The sequence below is a fragment of the Catharus ustulatus genome, chromosome 2, assembly GCF_009819885.2.
Source record: "Catharus ustulatus isolate bCatUst1 chromosome 2, bCatUst1.pri.v2, whole genome shotgun sequence".
Lineage (NCBI taxonomy): Eukaryota > Metazoa > Chordata > Aves > Passeriformes > Turdidae > Catharus > Catharus ustulatus.
This window is the reverse complement of record NC_046222.1, coordinates 28,918,052-28,939,969: the sequence shown is the minus strand read 5'-3', so window position 1 is coordinate 28,939,969 and position 21,918 is coordinate 28,918,052. Positions and strand designations below refer to the sequence as shown.

The 21,918-nt window shown below is 44.7% G+C and overlaps 1 protein-coding gene across 1 annotated transcript in view; it reads left to right on the top strand.

Moving 5' to 3' along the window:
- The window catches only part of MAN1A2 (mannosidase alpha class 1A member 2), a 165,082-nt gene that overhangs the window by 134,318 nt on the left and 8,846 nt on the right, over window positions 1-21,918 (top strand). The window contains exons 10-11 of the mRNA XM_033051198.2: window positions 1,565-1,784; window positions 10,977-11,149. Coding sequence (XP_032907089.1) covers window positions 1,565-1,784; window positions 10,977-11,149 — 393 coding nt within the window. The remainder of the gene's footprint in view (window positions 1-1,564; window positions 1,785-10,976; window positions 11,150-21,918) is intronic.

The window sequence follows — 21,918 nt, the reverse complement described above, 5'->3', positions numbered from 1 at the left end:
TAAGTCACAAGCAGCAACATATATTGGTACAAATGTGCAAAAAGAAAGCAGTAGTTGTCTCATGTATAAAATAATAAAGTTTTTTGTGAACAGCTGCTCTAACACCCATCATTTGAGAATGTGCAACCAGAAAGCTGCTATGGAGAAGCTAGAAGGTGACTGGAGCATTCCTGTCATTATCTGTTAAAGAGACTGACTGAGGGTACAGGCTTGCATATGTTGCTGACCAAAAGTTTCTAACATGGATGTGTACAGTAATTTCACAGCCATAAGACGCACCGGACTATAAGGCGCACCTCCGGGAGTCAGCAAGTTTCGCAACTTTGTACATTATATAAGGCACACCAGATTATAAGGCACACTTTTTTTTTGCCGTGAAGATCCGTGCCACGTGTAACAAAGTAACTAATTAGTAACAGAATCCCGGGATTGTGGAGTTTACTGGCGTGTTCTCAGATTGGAAACATTTTAACAGATTGGTGTAGCCTTTAAACGCAGCCCCAAGCGCCCTCCCTGTGCACTCCCGCCTGCCCTCGGCTGGCAAGGCGGGGCTCGGGGCGGCCGCGGCTCACACCTCGGGGTTGCTGAGGTTCAGGGTGGCTCGGGACCATCCATGGCTCAGGGCAGCGCAGTGCCATGGCGCCGCCCCCCCTCATGGCTTGGCTCACGGCTCACACTTTTTTTTTGCAGCAAGGAACTCTGCCGCGTGCAGCAAAGTAATGAATTACTGGCAGGTGCTCAAATTGCAAACATTTTTCACAGATTGGCGTAGCCTTTAAACTCAGCCCCAGGTACCCCCCCATGCCGTGGGCCCAGGCACTCCCGCCCAGACCTGGCTGGCGCAGTTCGGCTTGCGGCTCGGCTGCCACGGCCACTGGCGGCTCCTTCCCCCTGGGCCGTGGCCAGTACCGCCCAGCAGCTCCTCGTTCCCCCCGCGCCTAGGCCAGTGCTGCCTGGCTTCTTCTTCCCCCCGCACTGGGACCGGGGCCGGCGGCAGCTCCCTCCCTCCCCGTGCGGCTCCTGCCAGCTGCGGCTGCCCGCTCCGGCCCCCCCTCGCGACTCGGCATTCCCGTGGCACCGCCCCCCCATTGCGGCTCACACTTCCGGCTTGGCAAATTTCACAACTTTGCACATTATATAAGGTGCACTTCTGGGTTCGGGGAAAAATTTTAGTCAAAAGGGTGCACCTTATAGTCGTGAAATTACTGTACTCACAGAGTGCACAGAGCAACAGATAGGTACTTCTCAGAGTTAACAGTTAGACAAATAGTGTTTGAGCCATAAAATAAGGGCTGAATTCTCAAATAAAATACAGTTGTCTATGTTGTGATTTTCCTGTTAGATGGCATTAACATTTTTATAGTTAGGGTTTGTTTTTTTGTGTGTGTGCTTTGGAATTATATTCTTACAACTGTCTGTTCCTGTAGTGCTCAGAAGTGAATTTGAAAAAAAAGAATTTTTTTTTTTGAAAACTGGACTTCTGGACTTTGCTTGATAAAGGAATGTTAATAAGTAAAACTTGCATGTGAAACAACATTTGAAAGTTCTCTTAATCTCTTTGTAGGCCATAGAAAAACATCTCATCAGAAAGTCCAATGGAGGACTGACTTTCATTGGGGAGTGGAAGAACGGGCATCTTGAAAGAAAGATGGGCCATTTGACCTGTTTTGCAGGTGGAATGTTTGCCCTTGGAGCAGATGGTTCCAGAGATGATAAAGCTGGACATTACTTGCAGCTCGGAGCTGAAATTGCACATACGTGTCATGAGTCATATGACAGGACAAGTAAGGCCTATTGTTAATCTAATTATTTCAATAGGTGGAATACAGCAACTGTTGTAATTATTTCTAGAATTTGTTATGGACCTTGTCTGACATGCACTGGTTTTATACCAGCATGAATTTTTAGCATCTGTGTATTTACTTCTGCTCTACATCATGGTGAGTAAATATAAATTTTATGGTTCCTTCATGCATGTTTATCCTTTTCTTACAATGAGTCAGCTAAGGTAGGTTATATGGGTACTGGGAAGAAGGCATTTGTGTGAACTTTGCTCTTACGGATATATAGAGAAGTTTTTAATTTCATATATACTGTTCTTAGAGTAAAGGGAAAATTTTGTAAATAGACTTTTTACTGGTTTTAATAATAGTGCATTCGGAGTAAGTACAATTAAGCAAGAAGAGGATAAAGACTACTGTGTAGACTGTGAGAAGGCCAAAGGCCTGACTGGTGAAGGAGGCAGCATCAGACTTCATTATTGGACTGGACCAGGATTATTTTATAGTGACCTTGATGCTTGAAGTGTACTGAGTATGCTTAGGGTGGCCATATAGTTGTAAAACATAATTAAAATGTAAGAGTCTCAGAATAGTAATCAGGGACATCTTGAGAACTGGACTATCAGAACTAAGAAGTTCACTAGAAAAAGTCGGGAGCTCTTTGTCTGAACTGGGAGTTGAAAAATGTCCTGGTCAGTATCAGATGAACAATTTTCATCAGAGATTAGATTATATTAAGACTGCCTTAGAAGACATGTGTAATTTGTCACACAGAATACTCTGTAGAAATCTGAATTTCAAGCAGAACAAATGCAGAGAAGGACCAACAGAATGGAGTGGCAGAGCTTTTATCTTACAGTGGGGAAAATATGAGAGATTAGCCTGCGCAGGCTAGAAAAATAATATCGAAGAAAGGAACAAATTTATTGCCATCTTAAGGGACAAACATTGAAGAGAAATAGTTATTTTAAGATATAAAATGACACATTTGTAGCAAAAGTAGGATTTTTAAGCTCGCTGTACATAAATGTAGATTGAAAATTGGAAATGGTTTTGCATAGTTATCAGAGAAGTGGGCTTCTGAAATACATTCTCAAAAGAAATAATGCTAAGTAAAACTCCAGCAGTTTTAAAATGAGAATTAATGTATTTATGCAGAGGATTACACTGTATCATTGTATAGTTGCCTGTCTTTTTAAATAATTCAGTCATGCAAGTGATAATTTTATTTGGGTAGCAACAACTTTAAAAAAGAAAAGAAAAAAATATGAGTATGCTTAAGAGGAAAAGGTAGGACATAGCAGCTATTGTTGTATTCTGAAAAATTGCATTTAAATGTTTAATTTGACATTTAAAAATAAGCAATGTTAAGTTTACAGCTGTTTGAGCAGACCTAATGTTTATTCTGTACCCTAAATAAGTCAAAAGATGGGGGGAGATAAAAGTTTTGATTACAGTAATTTCACGACTATAAGGCGCACCCTTTTGACTAAAATTTTCCCCCGAAACCGGAAGTGCGCCTTATAGTCCGGTGCGCCTTATCTGATGGACAAAGTGGCAAAATTTGCCGAACCGGAAGTGCGAGCCGCAAGGGGAGTGGCCCCGCAGCAGGACTGGGCTGTGAGGGGGAGTGGCCCCGCGGGGCTCTGCCTGGCTGTGAGGGGGAGTGGCCCCGCAGGGCCGTGCCGGGCTGTGAGGGGGGAACGGCCCCGCGGGGCCGTGCCGGGCTGTGAGGAGGGAGCAGCCCCGCGGGGCCGTGCCGGGCTGTGAGGGGGAGTGGCCCCGCGGGGCTCTGCCTGGCTGTGAGGGGGAGTGGCCCCGCAGGGCCGTGCCGGGCTGTGAGGGGGGAACGGCCCCGCGGGGCCGTGCCGGGCTGTGAGGAGGGAGCAGCCCCGCGGGGCCGTGCCGGGCTGTGAGGGGGAGTGGCCCCGCGGGGCCGTGCAGGGCTGTGAGGAGGGAACGGCCCCGTGGGGCCCCGGGCTGTGAGGAGCAAACGGCCCCGCGGGGCCGTGGCAGGCTGTGAGGGGGAGAGGTGTCCCGTAGCAGCGTCAGGATGTGAGGGGAGAGGGGCTCCGCGTGGGGGGGCCTGCCAGCATCAGGGCGGCCGCCGCGCAGGGTGGGAAAGCCACTGGAATCAGGGCAGTGGTGGCGCGGGGCAAGCCCGCTGGCATGGGGGCACCCGGAGCACCAGGGAACTCCCGGAGCAGCGGGGCCCCGGGGACGCCGCACGGAGCGGCGGCAGGCGTTCCCCGGCCCTGGGGACACCGCACAGAGCGGCGGAGGGCTTTCTCTGGCCCCGGGGATGCCACACGGAGCGGCGGCGGGCCTTTTCCGGCCCCGGGGATGCCGCACGGAGCGGCGGCGGGCCTTTTCCGGCCCCGGGGACGCCGCACGGAGCGGCGGCGGGCCTTTTCCGGCCCCGGGGACGCCGCACGGAGCGGCGGCGGGCCTTTTCCGGCGCCAGGGACGCCGCACGGAGCAGCGGTGGGCCTTTTCCGGCCCCGGGGACCCCACACGGAGCAGCGGCGGGCATTTTCCGGCCCCGGGGACGCCGCACGGAGTGGCGGATACAGGCGGGCCCGGGGGCCAATGGCTGCCGGGTTGGGGCGGGGCCTTGGCCAGCAACCGCGTGGGGGGAGCTGGGGGCGGAGCCTCGCTGGAAAAAAAAAAAAAAAGTGTGCCTTATAGTCCGGTGCGCCTTATCTGACCTGCAAAGTTGCAAAATTTGCCGACTCCCGGAGGGTGCGCCTTATAGTCCGGTGCGCCTTATGGTCGTGAAATTACTGTACATATTTAATGACTGTACAAAAGCACATGAGCAAGAAAGACTGAAAGCTGTACAGACGGCTATAAATTTGCAATGCCCTTTTTTTCTTTTGTTCAGTCACGCAGTCCCAGGAATGTGGATTGTTTGTTTGGATGTTTTAGTTTTAATTTTCTGGACTGAATTTTCAAAGAAAATTAAGAACTCATACGTGCAAAATGTCAACTTCTTTGTTATGTTTTAAGAGCAGAATTTGAGCATCATTGTACACTTTAATGGCAGAACTGGCTGATGGCAGAAAAAGCATCTTTAAGAGGCAGACAGTCATCCTGGTTCAGCTAACAGGTTTATGGTTCAGCAGGCAAAGGGGATTGCCTCATTTCTCTCTACTATGGACTTGGGAGAGAACTTGCCCCATTTGGCATCCTCTGAAGAGAGAGAAGGATGCAGACACTGCATGCAGGGGATAGGCAGCTCCTTCTTTAGATAAATCAGCAGAGCTGCCCTTTTCTGTGTCATACCGCAGCTGCTCGTAATAAACTACAGTATGCACCTGGTGATGTAATACTTTATTATGAAAATACTACTTTATGAAGCAATCAGAATTTCCATAGCTGAGCTTGATTCTCACAAAAGTGAAAAAGAATTTCACAGATTAAAAGCATTCCTGGAAAATGAGGGCATTATATTGCCAACTGTCATCAACCTGTTGCACATCTTGCAGGTTTGAAAGCCTGTTGAAAATAAATTGGTATTTCAGAAAGCTGGTTATTTCACTGCTGGCTAGTACAGAGAAACTGGAAAGTCCTTGAAACTATTCCTGATGTATTTTCTTGGGGATTATGTCCCAGTGGCAGCTGGCATCACTGCCTTGTAATTGAGAAGTTTATGCAGGGACATAGTCTCACTGATAATCTGAGTCACCTATCAATGTTCCCTAGGAATATCTGAGAGAAGACCTTAGACTCCAGAGTCAGAGGCTGGAGAAGTCACTAGGTATGTTGTGAGAAATGTGGGCCCTTGACATGACTCTGTGAAAATCCTTGTAGATTCTGCTTAAGCTGAGGATCAGTCTGTAGCATTCCTTAAAGGATGTCTTTCTAATTCAGCAGCTGGAGGAAGCTGGTGGTCTTTGGAAGGTGAAGGCAGGGGGTGTAGTCATGATTCTGGTCTGCCTCTGAGCAAGGGATTTGTGTTTCCAGGATCTGTTGAATATGGCAGCATGAGAGCCCCCTTCAAGGCTCTTCCCCTCTTCAGGAAATTGTGAATTCATGTGGCACCCCTTAGAAACACCAAGAATTTGAAAAGGCTTATTGATGGTTAATGAGGAAACTTAAGTGTCACCAGAATAGACTTACGATGTCTAGTTACACATGCGTATGCTTCCTACCAACTCTACTATTTTTTGTACCATAAATTATCAATAGATTAATGCTACAGCCAATCTAAATCTCCCATCCTGTGACAGGAGATTTCAAGATTTTCCTGTAGTCCCTTGTGCTCTCAGTTTGGAGAGAAGATTGAGAAAAACAAAGATAGGAGGCATGTTCTGATCTGTATGCCCATTCACCAGCAGAAGAAATCATAATGCTGTCCGTGGGCACTGGAAAAGCTATAAAGGTGCCAGCTCATGGCACTAGGTTTCTTGATGTTTAAGCTTGTGTGAGTACTGCACATCTTGAGGTGTTCCAGTTTCTGGGGATTAGTTCTTTGTTTTTCATGCTTAATGTGCACCACTGTGAAACATGGGACAGGTGTAAAATAATCAGCAATGCAAAATCTGTAGATGGTGACAAAAAAGTCAAATTAAATCGAAATAATAGAAAGATCACTAACAGATCAGTCTGAATAATCAGCTTTCATAGATATTGCAGAGGAAAATAATAATAATAAATAAGCAAAATTATCTGTATAGAAGGCATTGTGTGCTGATCTATAGCCCACAGTATTTTTAGTATACTATACCATCCCTTATGCATAAGAATTTTCCTAGCCATTTGCTGATAGTGTGTAAAGTATTGACTGACTACAGAGAGCTTATTATAGGATGAAATTTTTTGCACTTCGTTAAAGTTTCTTGACGAGAGCTGTCCTCAGAATTGCAGTACAGCTTTAGCTGGTTTTTATGTGTGACAATTCTAGTGCAGAATAAGCCAGATGAATGAGATTTCAGTTGAGACATATGCAAGGATATAAGTTGATGCTGTCTCTGTCCCAAGACTCTCAGTTAGCAGCTAAACAGACAAGGCTGAAGAAATGAGAATAATAACATATTTTTGTGAGACGTATGAAATAGCAATGAGTGTTGATGAAATAGTTCAGAGTCTCAAACTGAAGTAGGATGTTCTCTCCCTCCAATTTTGTATGAGTTAGCGCCTAGCAAGTATTATGATAATTACGAATCTTTTCTTACTCTCAGTAAATTTATTGCTAGATTGATTGTAGTCTTAAAGGAACATAAAAAACATACAACAATATTTGTAAAAGTATTTCTAAAATTAGAAATATATTTATGTAAAAGTTTAAGGATTTGCCCTTTTTTTGACAGTGCTAAATACAGCTCTCATTGAATCAACTTTATATCAGCTAAAATCTTTTTAAATGGTCCTTGTTCAGCTTTGCAGTTTTTCACTGGTATGGAATTGTTTCTTATCTGCTCTCCCTGCCTAAACTATATTCTACCAGTGCTATTATTACAAAAATATTTTGATTATTCTGTGACCACTATAGCATTGTAAAATGGCCTCTAGATTGTTCTTGGCTTAGAAGAATGGCCCCTGAATGGTACTGTGCCCATAATAGCTTATTTTCTTTAATCAGCTATTAGCAGAAGTGTTGTGATTAATTTTACATCTTTGGTTTCAGATAAGAATTCTGTGAAATCATTACAATATGCAGAGGTCACCCATTCTTGGGTAGTTTAATTTCTTATAGTGCCCAATAGCATTAGGAGTAGGTGTGAGTAAATAGTTAAAGATTTAATGCACGAGCAGGCTCCAAAGCAAGAGAAGACATCACCGTTTCTGTAGGTAGTAGATCACCAGAACTGCCTGAAATCCAGCTTCTTTGGTGGATAAGACTAACATAGCTGTCATGTTTCCCTGATTTCCCGAAGACTTTTTACTAAGACCCATTTGGGACAGTAAACAGTTACAATCTAAGCTACAAGTATCTGCATGGTGGAAGAAAATGGGCATGATATAGAAAACAGTATAGCAGTAAATAATGCACTCTTGCAGTGGATGAATGCTGGTTAACCACCAGTACCCTGATATATCTGATATGTATTATATCATGTATACATGTGTGTGTATAGATGTGTGAAATGTATACTATATTTATACACATTGTAATTGTGTAGTAGGTTTACATTTCGTATTTTAATACGTATTATATGTAAATAACACATACACATAGAAATTATCAGAAAAGGGCAGGAACAGTAAGTGTGCTGATAATAGAAAAAAAAACCACAAGAACCTTAGGAGGTTGAATAACTGCATAATAAATTGCTAAATTAAATCCAGTGTAGTTAAATGTAAAGTGAGACACCTATGAAAAAAATTATTTCTAACCTCACATATTAAATGATGAGTGTTAACTGACCATTGCAATTCAGGATATTGCTTTTGAGATTATGAAAATGTCAACTCAGTAGCACTCAGGAAAAACAAAATGGGAAAGAGCAAAATAGAAATTATGTCATTATGTCACTGTGTTAATCTCATCTGCACTTTTTTTTTTTGCTCTATTCGCTGGTCCTCTCTCATTTTACAAAGGATATAGTAGAATTGGAAGAGTTGCAGAGAAGGGCAAGAAGATTAATTAAAGGCATGGAACAGTTTCCACTGAAGCCACAACTGAATTACAGTAATTTCACGATTATAAGCCGCACTGATTATAAGCCGCACTTCTGGGTTTCAGCAACTTTTTGGTTTTTGTCCATACATAAGCCGCACCTGATTATAAGCCGCACGTTACAATACAGAGTGTGATCAAAGGTATCTGTTCTATCACCATCTGTTGAGGGTGGGGACAGTGATCCTTATCTCAATGGCAGATAATTTGCTAATGGGCCATCCATTGAAACCAGGCAAGGCATTGTTCTTTATCTTTTCACACCCCATCCTTCCTCCAGCCAGTCATTGTCTGCTAATGGCCCATTGAGTCCCACTGCGTGACTGATAAAATTACTGCATCCCGTTGAAAGTTGCTCCAGCCAGGGGGAAGAGCCCAACATTTCTTACCAAGATAAAAACAGAGGTTTTGGGACAATAAGGTAGCCCCTTTCTCCACTGGACTCCAGAGGAAAACCGGATTTCTCCACATCACCACTGGACCTCCAGAGGGAAACTGCACCTTGTACAGGAGCACTGCTCCAACTGAGCCACATCTGTCACTGCAAGGGGACTGCAATCACCATTTAATGGGACTACTACCAACACCCTGCCTGACAAGGTGTCAGGTTGTACTCTGACTGTGTCAGGGTTTGCAGTTTGTTTCTTTGTAGTACTGTATTTCTATTTTAATTTCCCTAGAAAAGAACTGTTATTCCTAATTCCCATATTTTTGCCTGAAAGCCCCTTGATTTCAAAATTATAATAATTTGGAGAGAGGGGGTTTGCATTCTCCATTTCAAAGAGAACCTCCTGCCTTTCTCAGCAGACACCTGTCCTCCAAACTAAAACAGCAACTTTTTGTTCTTTGTCCATACATAAGCCGCACCTGATTATAAGCCGCACTTTGGGTTCGGACCAAAATTTTAGTCAAAATGGTGCGGCTTATAATCGTGAAATTACTGTAGTTATATTATTCAGGGTGGAAAAGGGACCTTCTAGGTAGGATTCAACAGACTTGCAAAATCACATTGGAAAGTGTTTCTGCATCAAATAGATACTAGAGATGTGGAACTCCTCAGCAGATGTTGTTTTGGATGCCCAAGGCTTACACAGATTTAAGGAAACACCTGATAAATACTTGGGAAATAAATCTATTAAGAATTACTAACCACCTAAAAATGTATGTCCTGTTTGGGAGAAACCTTGAGCTCAAAAGAGTAGAGGCAGGTAAAAACGATGGAAAAAGGTATCTCATATACTTGATGGGTGCTTCCACTTCCCCATCGATGTCTGATTTTGGCTATTGTTGGAGATGTGATACTGGAGCAGACAGAATTCCATTTGGTCCAGTATGACCATTCTTATATTCAGAATTTTGGGTAGGTAGAACTTTGTATCTTATCTCCTCCATTTTATAGTGACATTTATTTATTTTTTTAAGTGAAACTGATAAAGTGGTCCATTTTGAAAGAAGTGCAATAGACATTTCTTGATGGAGTTACTCTCATCATTCAAGTGGCTGAAGCAGAGTGATGCTTTTTCTTTTGGCATCGAAAGCCATGGTCCCTTGAAAAAAAGTTATTAAGGAACTTCTTTTGAAGATTTCCTGCTGGGGCATGCACTGAGAGTTGCTCATATTTTTCATTATAGTATTCTAAGGTTGCCCTTTCAGATCCATGAAACCATGGTTAATTTGAATCTCTGGCCCATAGGAATTACATGATTAATTGCTTTGATAATTTTTAAAGCTTGAGTGCAACTTCAGAATTCTGCACCTTAAAAATTCTCTGCCGAAACAAATGGTGGGGTGCAGCTGTAGATAAGAGTACATTATTAGTGTTAAATTTGATGACCAATGTGCAGCTGTCTAATACATAATATGTCTAATTGCAACTTCATGTTATAGGCAGTTTTTCTACAGGTGTGTTGTTCTTCTATGAGTAGTCTTCCAGGTGCTGGCCTAGGGCCTTACAGGTTCTTTTAAGGGTTTAAATAGTGATTCTGATAGTTCAGAGATTTATTTTCAGGTGTATTTAAAACTTCATTGCCCAGTTGTAAACCCTTTACTTGAAGATCACAGCACATCAGTAACAGTGGCCTGACAGTATGTCCTTAAAACAGCAACTGGGATAAAGATACAGACTATATGGCATGATGCTACTTGGTTTAGTTCCAAGATCTTTTCCTGCTGTGCTGGGGAGGATCAAAGGACATCAAAACTTGTGTTGACCCTTTTTTTTCTTTTTACTTTTTCTTGTAAAGAACTGATGCCAATCACTTCAATTTTATCCTATAATTGAATGTGTTAGTGTGTTTATATTCTTAGTGTTTCATTAGTTTTCAAGAGGATTAATGTAGTCCTGTCAAAATAGGTAGTTTTCTCACCAGAATTGGATAAATTATTCATAAGAAAAATTATAGACCTCAACAGTAGGAAATATTTGTGAGACTGCTTAAAGACTAGCTAGGTTCTTTTTTTCACAAACTTGGTATATAGCAGTCTTCTCCCTATCCTTCCTGCAAAGATTGGTATGGAACAAATTTTTTCTTACTTCTACTTTTTTTTTTTTTGGTTGTTTGTTTCCTCTGCAGCACTAAAGCTGGGCCCAGAAGCATTCAAATTTGATGGTGGCGTGGAGGCAGTGGCAGTACGGCAGAATGAGAAGTATTACATCCTAAGGCCAGAGGTGATTGAGACCTATTGGTATATGTGGAGATTCACCCATGATCCCAAGTACAGGCAGTGGGGCTGGGAGGCAACACAGGTAACTGTATTAATTATCTGTTAGTAGTTTAGTTTTGTGTGTTTTCCCTTTGAAGTCACTTCCATCTCATGGTACTGAAACACTTTGAGTGGTAATTGATTTTCACAGGTTCCTGTAAACCGGGGTATATGTGAGGGTGCACACAGTTATTGCTGTTTTGCATCTGCTGAGTCAGATGCTCAGGTGAGAGGTGCATTCAGCATTATACAGCTCATGAGTTTTAGGCGTGGAAGTAGAACCCCCTAGTCACGACTCCTACTGTTATCCATAGATGCACGCCCCTGAGAGTTTCTCTACTTCCCTGCTATTGCTCCAGCAGTCTTTGGAAACAACTCAAAGTCAGTTTCAGAGATGAGAATAAACATTAAAAATAACAAGTTAGTAATTAAATATTTTGCCAAAGGAGATGAGGGAAAAGCAAAGCAAGAGACAAACCAGAAGACTGAAAAGTTTATTCTGTGGCTGAAACCTGGTTTTGCTCCAGAAGCAAGAGATCAAGAAAAGGTGGGAAGAGATCTGTTGAGATGCCTGTATTCAGAATATTTAGCCAAGCTCATTACTATCCATCCCTCAGCACAGCTGCAACACTTAGAAAAGGCCAGGTATTTTACAGTTGTGTCTTAGTGTGGTTTTGCCTTTTAGTCTGTTTTATTCCAACCAGAATTATGTTTTTCTAGAGTCAGGTTCCACATTTGTAGCATTTGTATTCCAGAATATGTTGTTGCTGTCTCTGAAACATCAAACATCATCCCTGCTGCCTAAACTAGCATACAGTAAATTCACGAATACAAGCCGCACGGAGTATAAGCCGCATATCCGGTGTGTTGCCAACATTGATGTCTTTGTCAATAAATAAGCCGCACCCGGAATATTAACCGCACTTTAGTTCGCTGCGAACTTTCACAAAGTCGTCATTTAGTAACACAATCGCGGGATCGCCGGGGCTTACTGGCTTACTGCTGACCTCGGAAACATTGTTTCCAAGTGAAAAAAGACACACCCTTTATTTACAAGCCGAAAAAGACAGGAACAATAGTGTGGTCATTTTGTGAGCATTCCCAATGGATCTGCGTTGCCTTTAAACAGCCGCTCAGCCACGCGGGCTGAGCTCCGAGCGGAGCCACATCTCCGTGCTGGCACAGACACCCCGCTCAGCCCGGTGGGTGAGCGGCCCCCCCCAGCCCTCTCCCAGCAGGGCGAGCGGCTGCTCTGCCCCTCTCCCAGCAGGGCGAGCGGCTGCTCTACCCCTCTCCCTGTGAGCTGAGCGGCACCCCCCAGCCCTCTCCCAGCAGGGCGAGCGGCTGCTCTGCCCCTCTCCCTGTGAGCTGAGCAGCCCCCCCCAGCCCTCTCCCAGCAGGGCGAGCGGCTGCTCTACCCTACTCCCAGCAGGGCGAGCGGCTGCTCTGCCCCTCTCCCAGCAGGGCGAGCGGCTGCTCTGCCCCTCTCCCAGCAGGGCGAGTGGCTGCTCTACCCCTCTCCCTGTGAGCTGAGCGGCCCCCCCCAGCCCTCTCCCAGCAGGGCGAGCGGCTGCTCTGCCCCTCTCCAAGCAGGGCGAGCGGTTGCTCTACCCCTCTCCCAGCAGGGCGAGCAGCTGCTCTACCCCTCTCCCTGTGAGCTGAGCGGCACCCCCCACCCCTCTCCCAGCAGGGCGAGCGGCTGCTCTGCCCCTCTCCCAGCAGGGTGAGTGGCTGCCGTGCCCCTCTCGCAGCAGGGCGAGCGGCTGCTCTACCCCTCTCCCTGCGAGCTGAGCGGCACCCCCCAGCCCTCTCCCAGCAGGGCGAGCGGCTGCTCTGCCCCTCTCCCTGTGAGCTGAGCGGCCCCCCCAGCCCTCTCCCAGCAGGGCGAGCGGCTGCTCTGCCCCTCTCCCAGCAGGGTGAGTGGCTGCCGTGCCCCTCTCCCAGCAGGGCGAGCGGCTGCTCTACCCCTCTCCCTGCGAGCTGAGCGGCTGCTCTACCACTCTCCCAGCAGGGCGAGCGGCTGCTTCATCCCTCTTCCTGCGAGCCTAGCAGCTCCCTCGGCCCTCTCCCTGCGAGCCCAACCAGCCCCACAGCCGCACAAGACTGAAAACACTTTAAAAAGTACAGAGAAATATCACACACTTTTATCGAACTGCCGAGGTAACTCGCCGAGGTAACTCACCCCGATAACAACCCCCGCCCCTCAGTAACACCACCATCCACAGGCAGGCAATAAGCTGTTCTCTGATTGGTTCATCGTCGGAACAACGGGAAACCATGGATTTCAAAGTGTTTCGGCTCAGGACTGGACTGGTATGATACTAGGTAAGGGCAGATATCACATTTTTGTTCATAAATTAGCCGCACCCAAATATTAGCCGCACTTCTGGGTTTCCACCAAAATTTTTGTCTAATTGCTGCGGCTTGTATTCGTGAAATTACTGTACTTCTAATATGACAAAGTTAATAACATACTCCTTGCCTGTGTAGATACTACAAATTCTTGCTGGTCTAACACCCGCTCCTTTCAGAAGTTATGGCTGGATGATCCAAGCTGAGGTGGGGTCCTTTGTAATAGGTTAAAGAATTTACAGATTTAAAGAATTTCAGGCCACAATCAGTCTCTTAAGCACACTGCAAAGCATGTCTTTTAATTGTATTTTGTTCCATTTTTTCCATTTGCTTTCTCCATTATCTTGGTCCCCATTAATGCTTTCAAAACAAGCCCTCCCTTTCTCCTCCCCTGCCTCCAATTTTCTCTGTGTGCAGGGTAGGATTTTATTTTATCCTTCTGTCAACCTCCATTGAAGTTGTAAACCAAGCAGTCTAGGTGTTTAATTGCCTCTGTCCTTACAGACTGCCTTCTTCTGCTTGTTTCCTTGATAGAAGATTTCTTTATCCTACATAGACATAAAATATTTTTGACTTCTTCATAAATGGTTTTGCAAACCCCTCCTTCCTGCAATTTGGATTTTTTTTACCCTGCTATCATACTGACACAGAGGCTTGAAGCTTTTTGTTCCCCAGGATTTTCTGTTCATTGCATATAGATAATAAGTTCTTGTGTTTATTCCTCACACTACTTTTTCTTCTTCCCTATCACACACAACTCTGGCTGTATTTATTCCATCGTTTATAAATAGCGAAGAATATAGTGTGACACACAGAACAGTTGGCTTACTGCTATCACACAGCACTGTCTGAATTTGTCTTCCTTTTGCCTTTCAACCTCTAAAGCATACTTAGATTTATTATCTATACTTTTTGACAAAACTTACGCACTTTAGTGCAAATCCTGTGTTGTCCAAGGCCTGATTTGTTACATCTTTCCAAATCCACTGTGTGTGGGGGGAAAAAACAGAAAGTTCAATCTCACATTCCCTCAGAGATCATAAATCCCTGTGACAGGGTCTCTATCTCTTTCCTGATAAAAAAAAGACTAATTCTCCCTAATACTGTACTTAGCACTAGAGACAACAGTCATCTCAATTGTATTGGGCCAGTCAAATTGGATGATGGTATGCTGGGGGGCTGGCTAAGTATTACAGAAATATGCATGCAAGATACTCAGGGTAAGTACAGAAAATGACTAAAATCCTTTTCAGGCTAATTATTTGAAAGCAATAAGAACCACCTCTTCACAATAGGCACGTAAAGCCAATTACTAATCTGAGCTATGTGAATGAAGGATTCAATTAAGAGTTGTGGACTTGTGTGTCTCACTAAGTATGATTGCACCACAGAGGCTGTTGAGTTTGTCAGAGCTTCTAGTAATAGTGAAAATAAATAGACAAGACCTGAAGCTCAGGTTAACTTCAGGCAAATTGATAGTAAGATGGAGTGGAAAGACCTATAGTTCTCTGCCCTCATGAGACCTCAGTTGCACCCAGACCCAGGGTCCTCAGCAGAAGGAAGACATGGTCCTGTTGGAGTAGGTTCCAGGAAGGGACACGGATATTATCCATGGGTGGGAGCACCTCTCCTACAAAGACAGGCTTAGAGAGCTGGGGTTGTTCAGCCTGGGGAAGGCAAGGCTCCAGGCACACGTCATTATAGCCTTTTAGTACCTAAAGGGGGCTTATTAAAAGAAGCAAGATGGTGTTTTTATGTGGGCAGATTGTGGCAGGACTGTGGTGAGCTAGAAAGTTCGTTCAGAAGACATCGTTATGCACGAGGCGTTAGGCCCCGCCCTCTCCATGGCGTTAACCAATCACAGCTGTATCAAAGTTACTTAAGCCCGTGTTTGCCGAGCAATAAATGCATTTCACCGTCGACTGCATCAGTGTAGCGAGTGATTTGTCCGGCGACTGGGATTGTAAAAGTGTATGTGTGTGTGTTCGCCGTGGCCCGCTCTAACCAGGTCGCCACTTGCCTTCGTTTCTCCCCCAATGAAGGCAACATAGTGGCGCCGAAACCCGGGATCGCCCTCAGGTGTTCGGGTGAGGGAATAGCTCCCGATACACGTGACTGAGGGCAGTCCGGGTGACGGGACTCGCGCTGGAAGAGGTGGGCGGTCAAGGCAGCTGGATCTGACCCCGACGGTGAGGACGCTCACGTACCGCCAAGAAATGGATGCACTTGGCAAGGTAGTTTCCCAATTGCATAGGCAATGGGGCATCCAATGCAAATTAAGGGATTTTGATTACGTAATCATGCAGTTGTTAAAATCGAGGGCGATAGACCATACCACAGACACCCTGCATTCAGGGTGCTGGAGGGAGTGTACTAACGCCTGCACTAACAACGTGATTGTCTCCAGCTCTGGTAAACGTTTGGAGAGCTGGGGAGGAGTTGTGAGGACTCTGGAGGGAGCATTGTTGAAACGGGAAACTTGGAGAGCGGCCCGAGACTGTTTAAAAATCACACCGAAAGTGGAGGTGGCCGCCACTCAGTCTGCGTCTGGTGATCGTGCGGGGTCGAAAACTGACAACCGCTCGTGGCCCCAGTCCCTTATCTCAACCCCCAATCCAGCTACTAATCGGTCGCCAGACTGCAAGAAAATATGTGAACCTCAGGGCATCTTTAAAGAGGCGAGCCCTGAAGAAGTTTTAAAAAAAAAAACAAAAAAAAAAAAACCGCTGCTCTACGCGTCACAAGATGGCGCCGAGCCTGAGGGCGAGGGGCGGGGCCAAGAGCTTTCTCGCGCCTCACACACGGGCAGTGACGAACATGAGGGGCCATGGCGGGGCCGCGGGTGGAGGCTGCGGAAGCGCTGCTGCGGGAGCTGCTGAGGGAAGAGGCGCCGTCCCGCATTGCCGCCCTCGCCGAGGAGCTGTTCCAGGCAGCGGAGGGCATCTCTGAAGAGGATGGGAAGGTGGCGGAGGGAGAGCCCCCCGCTCCCAGCCCGTCGGGAGGAACGGGGAGTGCCTCACACCCCACAGCCCTGGCCCAGGTTGGTGCCGCAGCTCCGTAAACACGAGCTGCTGCTGCTTCCCACCCTTCGCGGTGAAGCCAAACCTGCAACACTACTGAAACGTAAAGAAAAGAATTAATTTCTTCATCGTTCGCCCCAATAGCGTGGAAGTTCAAAATAAAGTGGGCAATGTTATTTTTAAAAGTCAAAAAAAAAAAAAAAGAAAAAAAAAAAGAAAAAAACAAACCAAAAACAAAAAGCAAAAAACACAGGGAAAAGAAGCGGGGAGAAAGACAGGAGATTTGCCCCAAGGCATCTGGGCATCGAACCAGCCAGTCACAGAAGAAGAACATCTAGCTCCCATCCACGCAGCAGTCCCTCCATCAGCTTCTTCTCACGCCAGGACTGCGGGCACTCCTCCTGGAGGGGCACCGGGTCGCTGTCCAGCAGTCCAGGTGGGAGCGCGCCCACACATGCGAGAATTCCTCTGCCAGTGCCCAGGTGTGCACAGGCTCAGCTGCAGGTAACAAGCAAGAGAAGACATGGCAGAAACAGCTGAAGAACATTCTGATATTCCAGCTGTTGTTCCTTTATTGGAGTATGAAGCAGCAGAACAGGAAAAGATGGAAGCCCAACGAGTGAAAGATGCTGAAGCAATGAGAGAACAAACCTCAGAGGAAGAGAGAGCAGAAAAGTTAGAGGAGATCCTGAGGATGGAGTAAGGATCTGAAGGGCTGGTACATGTAGTTGCTGTTACTGTTGTGGAAGAAGAAAGGGTGGTGAGCAGCATTGAGGAGAGATCACCATCATGGATATCTGCTGCTCTGACAGAGTACATTGAGCAGGCAAGAGAAGAGGAAGAGAAAGAAATTCAGAAAGCAGCTGAACTGGGTGTTACTGTGGAGGATGCACTGCCAAGACAGTGCCAGAGACTAGAAAGAATGTAAATGATGACACCACAGCAAGTGAACTGGAGCTAACCACTAAAGCAGTGACTGCTCTGGAGACAGCAGAAGCTTCCTGTGCTAAAGAAACGATGGAAGCTAGTTGTAATGGGCAGTAAAAAAAAAATGATGATGTCATCAAGTGGTACCCATTAAAATCCATAAAGCCCGTGCTGTCTAACAAAACTGATGAAACTAACGAGATCTCTGAGTTTCTTTTGACAGGTTCGCTGCCGTGATCCATCTCATCAGCCTCGTGTTCCATCTTCGTGCTTCGGTCTTCTGTTGTTGCCAAACCTGCTTCATCAGCCAAGCAAACAACTCGAAGACAAGTTCCAACATCACGGCCAAACGTTCCGGCAATGAAATCAGTTCAACTCCCCTGTTTACCCAACAGCCCTGTTTACCACCCATGTGTTCACCCTAGTGGGACTAGTTGCAGTTGTTGTACCCGTGTTAATGTTCGGTTCCCTTTTCATTGTTGGACTAGATAAGTTATAACCAAGTTGCGAATGCATTTTGTCATTTAAAATAGTTCACGTGTTGTTACTAATATGTTTCACGAGTTGTTACTAACATCAGTTTAGCACAGCTGCAAAGGCTTAATCGGTCATGGAGAGGGGGGAAATGTGGTGAGCTAGAAAGTTCGTTCAGAAGACATCGTTATGCACGAGGAGTTAGGCCCCGCCCTCTCCATGCCGTTGGCCAATCACAGCTGTATCGAAGTTACTTAAGCCCGTGTTTGCCGAGAAATAAACGCATTTCACCGTCGACTGCATCAGTGTAGCGAGTGATTTGTCCGGCGACTGGGATTGTAAAAGTGTATGTGTGTGTGTTCGCCGTGGCCCGCTCTAACCAGGTCGCCACTTGCCTTCGTTTCTCCCCCAACGAAGGCAACATAGGACAAAAGGTAATGGTTTTAAACTGAGAGAGGACAGATTGGTATTAGATATTAGAAGGAAATTCTTTACTGAGAGGGTGGTGAGGCACTGGAACAGGCTGCCCAGAGAAGCTGTGGATGTAAGTGTTCGAGGTCAGGTTGGATGGAGCCCTGAGAATCCTGTTCTAGTGAGTGGAATCCCTACCCAAGGGAGTGAGATTGGAACTAGATGATCTTTGAGGTCCTTTCCAGCCCAAGCCGTTCTGTGATTCTGCTTAGTGAAGAAGAATAAACAGAAAAGAGACAGACATAGGTTGGAGGTAAAAGAAATAAGGTTTTGCAGTTTCATGGGTTAGAAGCTGTCAGTACTGGTGAAGAAATTGGCACATTTTTATGGCATGTTTTTGGCACAGTCAAGAAAAGTCACATATGCCATAAAAAACACCCTCAGAGAAACTGAGGGAGCTGGGATCCAATCTAGAGGCACATCAAATTTTATTTCCAAAGAACTTAGGTTCACGTTGACCTCCCCATATGTTACAGGCACTGCAATTTCACTTTGTGTAGTTTTTGAGTCAAGACACATGTATTTGACCGGAGTGTACTGTTGAATATTCTCCTGTTCTACTCTGCATTTGACTAAAGGAAACTAGAAAATCCAGTACTTCTGATAGTTTGTTCCATTATTTATTTATTCTTGCTGTTAAAAAAAACATGTTTGATTTCCCATTTTAATTTACCTAGTTTCAGCTCTCAATCACTGGGTTTTCCTATGACTTTCTATGCCATTTAAAAATTTCCTTTCTCCCCTGTTTTCTTTCAGAAGCATTTTCGTAGAATATAATAAACTTAGTGCTGACTACTGAAGATGATAAACAAATTGCATTGTCTCTCACTGCACTGGGTTGCAAAAAAACATTTTCTCTGAATGCCTGCACCTGTATTAGTTCATCATTCTTCTGTAGAAATGAATTTTAGAATTACATATTCCAGTGTTGACTTCAGTGAAAGAAAATTTAGCCTGTGAAAAAATAACACTATGTCCCTGCCGCTGTCTCCCTGTTTACTGTCCTTGTGTGCATCTGCCACAATGTCCTAGCAGGAACTCAGACATGGCCATGTCTTACATGGCCATGGAAGTCTTTGAAGTGTCTGTGCATTCCAAAGGTTGTCTCTACCTTCCAGGCTAGTCTGGGTCTGCAGTTACACAGTCTTGATGACTAGATTCAGGATTATGTGCCTGGTTTTATGAAACTCATTTTGTTTGGCACCCAGTTCCAAGCAGATTACACTGTCCGCTGTTATTTACATATGTCATTTTAGCCAGCAGCAGTGTTCCAGTGACTGATAAAACTTCAGACTACTCCTTGTGGATCTCTGTGAGAAGCAGCTCTGTTTTGTGATGGTTTTGCATTGCCAGTTCTTTCTTAGAGCACTGTCAGTCAGTTTTAAATTGAATTATATTGGTATGGTATAGTGCTGCCTTGTCTTCCCATAACATCTTAAAGTACCATGTCATTTGCCTCAGAAGCTTTTAAGTTTATTACAGCTCTACAGTTACCTTTATTTGTCAAATTTGTAGCTCTCAAAGAATGAAATCAAGCTTGTGACCAAGATAGTTTTCTATAAAACCATGCTGATTGGTGCCAGTTATCCTCTAATTCTTATATATTTATATATATATATATATATGTGTGTGTGTGTGTGTGTATCTCCATGTGTCTCTGTGATTGATCAGAAATAACATCAGGTATGCTATCCTAAAATTATTCAGTCTGCCAATGCCTTGTAATGGTAGCAGTATTACCTTAATACCCTTCCAGTCATCTTGGAGCTTCCCTGTATTCTGAGGTGCAGCTTGTCTGTGGTACCAGGCTTTTCAGCCACTGTCCTGAGGTTCTATACAGCTCTGAATCAAGGACAAATTATTTGTTCATGTTTTAAAATTTTCTGTTTGGATGGCTGTAAAGCAATCTTTCAGAGGCTTTTTTCCTGTACTGTTCATTACTACCTGTATTATATAGAACTCTGATCAGCTAGGGTAAATCCTTTGCCTATTCTGCACATGAGTCTCCCTTCCCAAGTCAAAATTTCTGAAGATACAAGGTTACTTGGTAACTGTAAGGAAAAAAAATTGATATAGTTCATACATTTTCTTTATCCAGGCTTGTAGGCCTGGTGGTTCCACCAATGTTGTGCAAGTATGAGACCTCTACAGCACAAAGCAGGATCTCAGTGTTATCCATTAGCTACAGTTTCCAAAATAAGCAAATTTTGTCTGGGCCACTCACTTGGGGGTTTAATTCTTCTGGAGGCAGGAGGTGGTGTCCTAACAGTGGTACTATGTATTCCTTGTTTTCATTTTACCACAGTCACTAGCAGGTTTCTCCTGTACAGGCTGTGGCACATAGCATCAGGGTTGCTGACTGGTTGATCAGAGAAACTGTCCTGATCAGACTGTATGCTGGGAATTCTGGTGGAGTTGTAACCAGTGGGGCTTCCTCCTCCATCTTGCCATGCTTCAAAGCAGACACAAGGTCATGTTCTTTGTCATTATAAGAGGGGATAGTGGCAAGAGCAGGGACTTTATTTTCTGTCTAAAAAGCAAAAGTGCTTTTGATTTATCAACATATGAGTATTGGTCTATTACCGATACTCAACTGTGACGGACAAAAGACTCTCTAACAATCTAAAGTTAGAAAGTGTATGTTTATTCAGCACTGGGCAGCAGCGTGATCACTGAGTCTATTTATTGACAAAAGGTTTAAACAAATACATATTCATAATACCAACCCCTCCCATCCCCTGCTTCCTATGGTAATTAGCTTGAATAGCTATTAAGCATGCGTGGTTGGCTTCTTGAATTAAGTCTGGGGTAGCTTTTGTGGGGAGGGGTCTTAAAAGGAAGAAGTAAGGCAAATCGTCCTCGCCTTGAACTTTCAACCTTTTCTATCAATGACAATACAAATGGCTTTTGGGGCAACTCCAGTTTTTCAAAGAATGAGTTTCTGGTTGCAATTGTTCGTGTTCTTTGGACCTACTTACTAGTTTCATCCTTTCCCATTGCAAGCACAGCTACGCAAACATAAAATGACAGCAATCAATTATTTAAGTTTCAGATAACTATTTCAAGCCAAGTTTCTTCTAACTTTTAACTAAAATCCTAATTTCTTTAAAATTAGTGTTTCACTTTAGCTCGTGTTTATTCGTGTAACACCTGCCTGGTGACTGTAGGAGTTCTGGGGAGGAATATGCAAATGGTTCTGTAAACAGCATATGCATTGTTTCTTCAGAAGCTAAGCAATTAATTTTTTCTTTCCTTTTTGTTGGTTGGTTGATTGGTCTGGTTTGATTTTGTGTGGAGAGAGTGGTGTTGGGTTTTTTGTTTTGTTGATGTTGTTTGACTGCCGTGTGGTAGTATCACTTTTGTCATACAAGAGTGCGCAAAGAGATTGCCATGCATTTGGTGCTGTTGGGTTAGATGTATCATATACACCTTTTTCTTCACTGTAGAGAAAAATCTGGTCAACCCAGATGTTAGCATTTGAGTAGTCTCAGTGTAGCCCTAACCTGCACCAGTAACCAAATCTGAAAATAATTCATCCAGACACTTTCTCCTTTTAGACTCAAGTTCC